This window comes from Hakea prostrata, chromosome 2, assembly GCF_041222555.1.
Source record: "Hakea prostrata isolate BN-2017 chromosome 2, UWA_Hpros_2, whole genome shotgun sequence".
Classification (NCBI taxonomy): Eukaryota; Viridiplantae; Streptophyta; class Magnoliopsida; order Proteales; family Proteaceae; genus Hakea; species Hakea prostrata.
The window spans coordinates 48,000,284-48,011,141 of record NC_142601.1 but is presented as its reverse complement, the minus strand read 5'-3'; the positions used below and the strand labels follow the sequence as shown (position 1 = coordinate 48,011,141).

At 40.9% G+C, this 10,858-nt stretch overlaps 1 protein-coding gene across 1 annotated transcript; it reads left to right on the top strand.

Moving 5' to 3' along the window:
* The first annotated feature begins 203 nt into the window (after window positions 1–203).
* Window positions 204–3,768, top strand: LOC149024571 (subtilisin-like protease SBT5.4). Its single transcript, XM_089142966.1, has 7 exons — window positions 204–290; window positions 411–520; window positions 624–721; window positions 831–995; window positions 1,725–1,821; window positions 1,913–3,123; window positions 3,230–3,768. The coding sequence occupies exons 1-7, from the start codon at window positions 204–206 to the stop codon at window positions 3,766–3,768; spliced, it is 2,307 nt and encodes a 768-aa protein (XP_088999092.1).
* Window positions 3,769–10,858: the final 7,090 nt, after the last annotated feature.

Genomic DNA, 10,858 nt, shown 5'->3' with positions numbered 1-10,858 from the left:
TGTTCTGCTAACAACCAACTGGATGGTTGCTACCGCTGGTTTGAACAGATCGAACAATTCCACCACTGCATGCCGTTATTGAAAAGATTTAGATCCCAAAGGGAGGGATGGGGAGCCTCAGCAAAGCTTTTAAAAACGCATACAGACACAAGGGGAAAGGAAAGAAGAAAAAGCAAAAAAAACGAAGCAAATCTACATTGATCATGGGTTTTCCTAGGCTTTTCTCCCTTTTCATTTTTCCATTATTGCTTTTGTCTATGTTGCAGAGCACAACTTCTGCTGTCAAAAAGGCAAGCAATCAAGCCACCGTTCTGTATTAATTATAATTAAATCTTTCACCTAGCTTTTACCTGTTTTTGTTTTCGAGAATGATTGATTCTGAAATATCTTCTGCTCTTTTCTTTTTTTAGTCTTATGTCGTGTACTTGGGAGCCCATTCTCATGGTCAGAGCATCTCTCCTAACAGTATTGAATTAGTTGCAAATTCTCATTACGAGTTTCTCGGATCTTTCTTGGGAAGGTAACAGGGATGGACAACTTTACGTCAACTCATTTCAACTTCTCTCATTTACTCTTCAGAATCAATTGTTCCTAGCTAAATTTGTTGTCAAATGCAAATGCAGTACCCAGAAGGCCAAAGATGCAATTTTTTACTCATATGCAAGTCATATCAATGGCTTTGCTGCAACCCTTGAAGAAGAAGAAGCAGAGGAGATCTCAAGTAAGAACAAAGCACCCACCGCTCATAATTCGCTTTCTGTTCTGTTCTGTTGTTCTTCTGCTCCTCTTTTCGGTTTCAACTCAATTTGTTTTCTCCTCAATCAATGCAGAGCATTCCAATGTTATTTCGGTCTTCCCCAACGGAGGAAGACGATTGCACACAACCAGATCATGGAATTTTCTTGGGTTGGAGAAAGATGGCGTAGTTCGTCCCAGTTCTATCTGGGCAAAAGCCAGATATGGGCAAGATACAATTATTGGGAATCTGGACACCGGTAAATAATTCATTTGTTTGTCTTTTCAAAGCCTTATATAGGTTTGGTTTTTTTCTTCTTTAGGTTTGAAGTATTTGGTTATGAACAGATAATAATGGTATCTGAAACCCTACCAAAGAAACCTTTTTCTTGAAATCATTTGAGAGGGAAGGAGGGTGGGGTTATGGAACATAAGAATTAATTTGCATGAAATTAGGATCGAGATAGTGAAAAAAATAATAAATATATCAGAGAAACCTGTAACACCAATAAATATCCAAATCCCAATTCGTGTGTAGGAAGTAGGAACTTGGAAGGAAGGGTAATAGATCCACATCATATGTGGGGGTAAGTGTCTCATCTCAGAATATAGATCCCCCATCTACACCTTGGGGCCACACTTGGAGTTGGGCCGGGTACATCCTACAAATGATGTTGATCTATCTCCTCTCTTGTACTCCTCTTATACTTGTCCACCACACATTTGAGAGAGCGAGGACCTTCTTCATAAAGGTGGACTGGAGGTGAATCCTCCTCCTAAATATGTAATAAAATGATCTAAGAAGAGCACAGTCCTCTACACTTGAGCTCGATTCTCCCCTCACTCCTCTGACTCATAAACTATTACAAAAAAAATAAAACAATAGTATGGATTAAATAAACAATTAAAAAGATCAGACATTCACTTTTTTTCTTTTTTTCCTTTTATTTATTTTGGTGATTTGGTCTAATAAACTTTTGCACTGAAAGGTGTGTGGCCGGAATCACAAAGCTTTAACGACGATGGATATGGACCCATTCCATCAAGGTGGAAAGGGAGCTGCGATGACAAAGTTGGGTGTAACAAGTCAGTCTTTCTTTCCATTTCTCTCTTATAATTAAGTAAGTAATTAAATTATTATGAAGAATAATAATATATTCCCCTTTGGAATCTATAGAAAGTTGATTGGTGCAAAGTACTTCTACAAAGGCTTTGCAGCAGATGGGGGTCTATTGGACTCATCCAATGCCACGGCTCGTGATAAAGATGGCCATGGAACTCATACTTTATCGACGGCAGGAGGAAACTTTGTGTCAAGTGTCAGTGTCTTTGGATATGGAAACGGCACAGCTAAGGGAGGATCGCCTAAAGCGCGAGTAGCTGCTTATAAGGTGTGTTGGCCAACTAAGGATGATAGTCAATGCTATGATGCTGATATTCTCGCAGCTTTCGATGCTGCCATCCAAGATGGTGTTGATGTCATCTCTTTATCATTGAGTGGTGCTCCCGAGTATTACTTGAAAAATAGCATAGCTATTGGCTCATTCCATGCTGTTAAGCAAGGGATCGTTGCTGTAAGCTCAGCTGGCAACGAAGGTCCAACTGATGGCTCTGTCTCCAATGTTGCTCCTTGGTTGATTACTGTTGGTGCCAGTACCATGGATCGTGAATTCCAGGCTGATGTGAAGTTGGGTAATGGCCAAATTTTGATTGGCCAAAGCCTATCCCCTGATTCTCTTCCATTAGGAATGATGTACCCATTGATAAACGCCGGCGATGCAAGAATGTCAAATGCTTCATTTGTCAATGCATCACTATGTGAGCCTGGTACACTGGACCCAAAGAAGGTGAAGGGGAAGATAATAGTGTGTGTGAGGGGTGATAATAGTAGGGTGGACAAGGGAGAGCAAGCACTTTTAGCAGGAGCTGTGGGGATGATTTTGGCCAACGACGAGCAGAGTGATAATGAATTGATCGCCGATGCTCACATGTTGCCTGCTACTCATATAACTTACAGAGATAGTCTTATAGTACTGTTTGCCTACATAAACGCAACGGAATCCCCAACTGCTTATATCACTCGCCCATCAACTTTGCTAGGCACAAAGCCAGCACCAATTGTGGCTTCTTTCTCCTCAAAAGGACCCAACACCGTAACGCCTGAGATACTCAAGCCTGACATCACTGCCCCAGGGGTGAGTGTCATTGCTGCCTTCACCAATGCAACAGGCCCAAGTGATATGGCATATGATACTCGGCGTGTTGCCTACAACTCTATTTCGGGAACCTCCATGTCTTGCCCTCACGTTTCTGGTATTTCTGGACTCCTTAAGACTCTCTACCCCAGTTGGAGCCCTGCTGCCATTAAATCTGCCATCATGACCACAGGTAATTAACTTCCCTCCCCCCTTCTTTTGGCCCAAAAAAGCAAATGCATACGACCTAGCTATTTGATCAAATAAAATAAAATAAAACCTTATTTGTTGTGGTGCAGCTATAACAAGGGACAACAATAAGGAACCAATGTTGAACGCATCATTCGAGAAAGCTACACCATTTAGTTATGGAGCAGGACATGTTTTCCCAAACCGAGCTGCGGATCCTGGCTTGGTCTATGATCTAACCACCCATGACTACTTGAACTTTTTATGTGCTATTGGCTATAGCGACAACAAAGTCAGTCGTTTTTCTAATTCATCCTATGTATGCCCTAAGGCTGTCAATCTCTTGGATTTCAACTACCCTTCAATAACTGTCCCCAAATTTTCGGGCAATGTCACTATTACTCGAACTTTGAAGAATGTAGGCACTCCAGCTACATACAATTCCTATGTTCATGGACCACCTGGAATTTCAGTTACAATTGAGCCATCAAACCTAACGTTCTCCTCTATAAATGAAGAGAAGACTTTCAAAATCACTCTTAGCTCCAATGGAACTAGTGCAGCCAAAGACTATGTGTTTGGTCAGCTCTTATGGTCAGATCGTAGACACCATGTAAGGAGTCAGATTGTGGTTAAGACTGCAGCATAGGCATCAAGCAATTAGTGTCATTTTTTCTTTTTCTTTTCTATTCTTTTCTTTTTTTTTTTTATTTTTTTATTCTTTTATTCTTTTTTTTTTTTTTTTTTAGGAATTAAAACCTTTCAAAAGAAAAGAAAGGTCTGTGTCTTTTCAACCTCATATAGGGATTTTTAAGGAAACCGATTCAATGTATTTTCATTTTGTCATATGATTGAATAATATTCCATTTGCTTCTCCTTCAACTTTTGAAACTTTCCCTTCAAAGATTATGTTTGATCATCTGAACTTTCATGAAAAAATATTAAGGAAGCCATCATGCCAGGCGTGCCCTTGAAGCTACTCCAGCATGCCATGCGACGACAGAAACATCAAGGTTGTGGCAGTAAGCACCATTCCGCTCTCTTGCAAGTGCTCGAGTTTGTCCCCTCCACTGTACTATGTTTGTTAGGATTTTCAAACCATCATTAGGGTTACTTCTATCTGAAGCAGATCTATTGTCGTCTCAGGACTCTAATTTTCTTGAGACCTGAAGATGTGTATTGCTTCTGAACAACTCCGTAAGCGCTGCTATCATGATATTTGAAGGAACCCTAGCCTAGCCTCCAGGTTATTGTATTCCATGAAGATGGCATTGCAGCGGGGGTAGCGAAGCTTAATGCCTTTCACCATGCTTAATTAGCTCCTTAATGATACACTCTTTTTTTCTCTCCATAATAATTGAAAGAGACTGGAATCGAATCCAATTACAGGTCTTCTTTGATAATGTTGGATCAATAGAATAGTTAAGAATTTAGATCTCGTATCAAAGAGGAAGCAAGACTTTGAATTCATTAAACGAAATTTTAAAAGAAAATCTATAATGCTTTAAAATTGCTGATGATGTTAGGGTTTAAGCATAAAGGTTTTTGCTTAAAGCAATATACACCCTAATCAAGTATCTAGTTTGGAGTACCCATAGTGTTGTTTACAACTAGTATTTATAGACAACACTAAGTTTTACAGTTAATTAGACTCTCCCATAAGACCCATTATACCATTGGATCTTTAGCAATCCAATAGCCTATATTAATACATAAACTAGATAAACTCAACTCAAAAACTCATCAATATCAACGAAAAAAATGGGCAATACACTTAAGATGTATCAATTGCTGACCTCTGTAGACTGTGTGGATCAACATGATTCAGGATAAAAACTTAGAAAATAAAACATTACACAGAGAAAGTATATACAAAATAATAAGAAATATATTACACTAACCATTAATTTTAACATTGAAACTTAATGGGATTGCTACCCAAAAAAAAAAACTTAGTGGGATCGAACCATGCATCATATATACCCTAGAAAGGATGCTCTTCCATTTGCGAGAAGAATTCACCTACAAAACATGATACCAACACAAACGAAAGGTACTTTCTTCAACAAAATCACCAAAAGAACCAATGTTGCTACTATCTCACGGCGCTCTCAACCTCTCTGCTTTGAAAAATCTTTGCACAACAAATATGTGATGGACTAAAGTTAAAGATTACGAAAAACAAGAAAAAAGAAAAATGAAAGAAATGTAAGGTTAGATTTTGCTGGACAGAATTGGATACCACTCCAACGATACAGTACACACCTTCAAATCCTACCAATCACATCGAACGCATCTGGAAACACTCCTTTTTAACCAAGTTTCTTATCTGAACCTCGCAGGCCAAGATTAAACAATTTCTTTTTGGATCATTTATACATCCTTCCCATCTGCTCCATCATCACCTGGAATGCCAGCTTTTGACTCAGATCCTGGTACTTTCTAGAGCTGCTACCACTCGTTTCAGTTACTATACTTGTTTTTGCTGCTCCAAAATGCAAAACAAAGTTTTAGAAACTAAGAAAGACAATTGAAAAAAAGTAAGAAACTGATAATAAATATATAATATGTATGCTTAGCAGAGGTATTAGAGGGTAAGAAACCAAGATACAGAGGACCCACAAAATAAGAAAGCAAAAATATTTGCAGAAATTGAGTTCGAAAATGAGGGAACCTATTTTGATTTAGGGTTTTAGAACTTGCTTGATTGCTTTTCTTCTCGCCGGATAGGGATGTTGTTGCAGAATTCTTTGCAAAGCCAGCTCATGGAACAAAGTTCATTCTTATTCCTTCAGTCTCCTACTTAATGACTAAAATGGTCATTCTATATCCCCGGTCTGAACCGGCGGTTGCACGATCCGACCAGGTTCGCAATCTAACAGGGTCCGACCAGGAGGTTCATAATAGGACCGACCACACTAATAAATCCATCCGAATAGTATGAGATGGATTCGTGAAGGTAGACTCCTACTACCCAACAACTGGAGAAGAGAGTTAGTTAGGTAAAAGGACTCTTCTAAAGAGTTACTCTCCTACAATAACTCTCTTCAGGGTTATTCCGAATATAACTCTATCACCATACACTATATAAAGACCTCTGGTAAACACTAGAGGGCAGGTATTCATACTTCTTGTGATCAATTACTTGAATTCTCTATTAAGTAGTTGAGATCATATTATTGGTACTGACTTGTTCGTCGGAGACGTACCTCGACCCCCCAAGGTCGAGCTCGTATCTTGCAGGTTCGTGACAGGGAAGGACGAGCGAGATTTCGTATCAACAATTGGCGCCGTCTGTGGGAATTGCATCAAAAAGTCATGGTGCGATCGAAAGTGAAGGCTGTAAATCAGAAGGAGGTGGAGGATGATGCTTCGAAGGGAATTCCTCAACCTGAAAAATCGGTAATTCCCACCGGGCGACCGGTGGAGATAAATACCGATCAAGGGAAGAAAAACCCCGAGCACCCGAATCATGGAGCATTAGCAAATCAAGTTGAGACACTCCAGAAGGAACAAATAAAGCTTCGGGAGGAATTATCCTCCATGAATGAACTACTCAGGATGGCCGTGGGTCATATAATTGCCCCTAATGCAGATCCTAAAAATACTCAAAAAATATTGGAGGGAAGCAAGAATAACCACTCGGTCCTTCCTGATCGAACGCCTCGACCATCTCTAGAAGACGGACAGAAGTCAAAAGAGAAGGTAGGCGAAAAATCCCGGGCATCTGAGAAAGAGATTCCAAATAAAGATCCTCTGTTCAATGAAGATCATGATCGTGGAAGTAGCAACGATCCTCTCAAAGAACCAAAAAACAAGAGGGTTGAGTTCAGACCGAACAAGAGGGAAGATCGTTTGAGCAAACAAATCAAAGAGTTAGACAAGAAGGTAAACAAGTTAAACGATCCAAAGAAAGAAGAGCTATATGCTTTTCTAAAAGAGGATCCTTTCATCCAAGCTATCTCTGAGGCGGAAATACCAAAGAGTTTCAAGTGCCCAACTTTCATACTGTTTGATGGATCGCAATGTCCAAAACATCACATCACTCGCTACAGATCGACCATGTCGATTTATAAGCATAATGAGGCAGCCATGTGCCAAAGTTTTGCAGCCTCTTTAACTGGTTCCGCGTTGGACTGGTTCCTGGCACTGCCAAGCGGTTCGATTATGAGTTTCGATCAACTAGGACGAGTGTTTGTGCAGCGCTTCCAAGGAGGAGTCGGGTTGAAAAAAAGAGAAGATACTTTGTTTGCTATAAAACAAGGTAGAACGGAATCTATCCGAAGTTTCCTTCAAAGATTCAATAATCTTACCATGCAAATTGAAAGCATGGACGAGAAAATTGCCTTTCATGCGTTATACCAAGGAATTACTCATGAAGGATTGCTAGAGCGACTGCTCCAAGATATGCCAAAAACATATGCAGAACTAAGCGAAAGATGTCACAAACAAGCAGAGATTTCGGAAACCATAGAATCTCGAAAAAAAGAACCAAGGGCCGAAAGAAGAAGCAGTCGAGAAAGGGCTCAACCGACCAGGATGTTAGGGATAAGCTCGACCAAGAAAGCTCGAGCAGAATCCCCAAAGAAGCAAGAGATTAGTAATCTCCCACCACTGAATACAAGAATATCCGAAATCTTGATGCAAATCAAAAATCAAGGGCATATGAAGTGGCCGGATAAAATCCGAGCACCGCCAGGAAAACGTGATAAACGAAAATATTGTGATTATCACAAAGATCACGGCCATTGGACGGACGATTGCAAAAATCTAAAGACGGAGATAGAAAACTTAATCTCCCGAGGACACTTAAAAAAGTATATCCAATCTAAAGAAGATGGCCGACCACAGGAAAGTCCTATCCCGAAGAGAGAAAGGTCGAGCCACAGAGAAGAAAGGAGAAGTCCGGCCAAACGCCGACCTAAGGCGGATGAAAAGCAAAGAAAAAGATCTCCAGTCTATCCTGTATTTGGTGGTCCGATAGAAGAATCAAATCGACAAGCAAAAAGAAAAGTACGATATATTGGGAATACTGAAACCCATAAAAATATATCTACTGAGCCAATAATTTTCTCTTCCGAGGATCTACGGGATATCGCAATCCCTCATGATGATGCCTTGGTAGTCAAAATTCTCCTGGAAGGAACTGAAATTCATAGAGTGCTGGTAGATACTGGATCGTCAGCAGACATATTATCTTTAGATGCGTTCAAAAAGATGAAGCTAAAAGAAAACATGCTCGTCCCATGCGAAACCCAGCTTTATGGTTTCACGGGATCATCAACCCGAGCAGAAGGAACGATCCGATTAGAGCTACGGATTGGAGAGCACCCACGAGATAGAATCATACAGACTAATTTTATGGTCGTACGAGATTTATCAGCATACAATGCAATCATAGGATGACCAACCCTCTGTGCACTTGAAGCAGTGGTCTCCTCGTTACACATGAAGATGAAATTCCCGACCACTAAGGGAATTGGAGAATGTTTAGCCGACCAGAAAAGTAGCCGGCAAAGTTACAACGACTACATGATGAAAAAGAAAAGAACGAAGTCGACCATGACCATTGAAGTTAGAGACGACCGCGATGAAGAAACCTTGCAAAGAGCTGAACCGGTGGAAAAACTAGAAAGAATCCACTTCAATCCCGACCAGAATGAGCAAGGTACCATGATCAGTTCCGAGCAAGAAGCAGAATTCAAATCAGAACTCAGTGAGTTTCTAAAAAAGAATTCTGATGTTTTCGCTTGGTCGGCTGAAGACATGCCGAGGGATCGACGGGGAGGTGGCTGAGCATAAACTCGTATTGATCCACAGGCAATTCCGGTTGTTCGAGAAAAGAAGAAACTTCGCCATTGAAAAACATGAAGCCATTCGAATCGAAGTGCAAAAGCTAAAACAATCCGGCTTTATAAAACGCACAGCACCACCCGCAATGGCTAGCTAATGTGGTAATGGTCAAAAAAGCAAACGGGAAATGGCGGATGTGTACTGATTACACAAATCTCAACAAAGCCTGCCCAAAGGACCACTATCCACTACCAAGAATCGACCTTCTTATAGATGCAACGGCAGGACACGAAATGCTCAGTTTCATGGATGCATATTCAGGATACAATCAGATCCTTATGCATCCTGATGACGAAAAGCATACGGCATTCATGACTGATAGGGACAGCTATTACTATAAAGTAATGCCTTTCGGTCTAAAAAATGCGGGAGCAACATACCAAAGAGCGGTAAATAAAATTTTCAAACATCAAATTGGTCGGAATATGGAAGTGTATGTGGACGACATGCTGGTGAAAAGCATATCAAAAGAAAATCATCTGACTGACCTGGCAGAAGTATTTAAAGTACTCCGGAAATACAAGATGAAGCTCAATCCTGAAAAGTGTGCTTTTGGAGTATCTTCGGGCAAATTCCTCGGGTTCATGGTATCCCAAAGAGGAATCGAAGCCAATCTCGAGAAAATCAGGGGCAATTTTGGATATGAAAGCACCCAAAACCATCGAGAGAAGTCCAATGCCTAACTGGTCGGGTGGCGAGACTTGAATAGATTTATTTCTAGATCGGGGGAGAAATGCCTGCCATTTTTCAAAATTTTAAAGCGGGTAGCAGTCGAAAGGAAACATCTCGGAATGATGAATGCCAGGGAGCATTTGAGGATCTAAAAGACAAACTATCCGGACCACCCTTACTTGTTATGCCAACCGGGAAAGAAGGAGCTACAATTATATTTAGCCGCTTCATCGGTAGCGGTTAGTGCGATTCTCGTGCAAGAAGAGGGTAACATACAACAACCTGTCTACTATGTTAGTCATGTCCTGAATGATGCCGAGACTCGCTACCCAGAAGTGGACAAACAAGCCCTGGCACTGGTTATAGCGGCCAGAAAACTCCGTCCATATTTCCAATCTCATCCCATTACAGTGATGACAAATTTACCACTCAAAAAAATTCTTCACCGACCAGACCTAGCCGGAAGGATGGTGACATGGGCCGTGGAATTGAGTGAACATCAAATAGAATTCAAACCCCGACCAAGCATCAAGGCTCAATCCCTGGCAGACTTCATTGTTGAAAAACAAGAAACAAGTCAAGAGGAGGACGAGCAAGGGGTAGAATCAATCAAAAGATGGACTCTATTCGTGGACGGATCGAGCAACTCGACAGGAAGTGGAGCAGGCCTATTAATGAAGAGCCCTGGGGGATTTGAAATAAAATATGCCCTTCGTTTCAAGTTCAAAGCATCCAACAATGAGGCTGAATACGAAGCTATGTTAGCAGGACTCAGGATGGCCAAAGCTTTAAGCATTCAACATCTGGAGATCAAAAGTGATTCACAGCTGATTGTAAATCAGGTGAAGGGAGTTTATGGAGCCAAAGAAAGAAGAATGGAGAAATACTTGAACCTGGTCAACAACTACAAACAGTACTTTAAAGAGCTAGAAATAACTCAAGTACCAAGGGTTGAAAACGACCAGGCTGATTCATTATCTCGCTTGGCTACGGAAGGAATGAATGTACAAGCACCAGTGATCTACCTTGAAGAACTGGATAGCCCTAGCATAAACAAGGTCGACCACATGCAAATTTCATCCGACCTGGGGTGGATGGAGCCGATCATACATTATCTTGACAACGACCAACTCCCAGATGACCAAAAAAGTGCTCGGGAAATAAGACAAAGAGCAGCCAGGTTCACCATCAGGGACGGACTTTTATACAAAAGA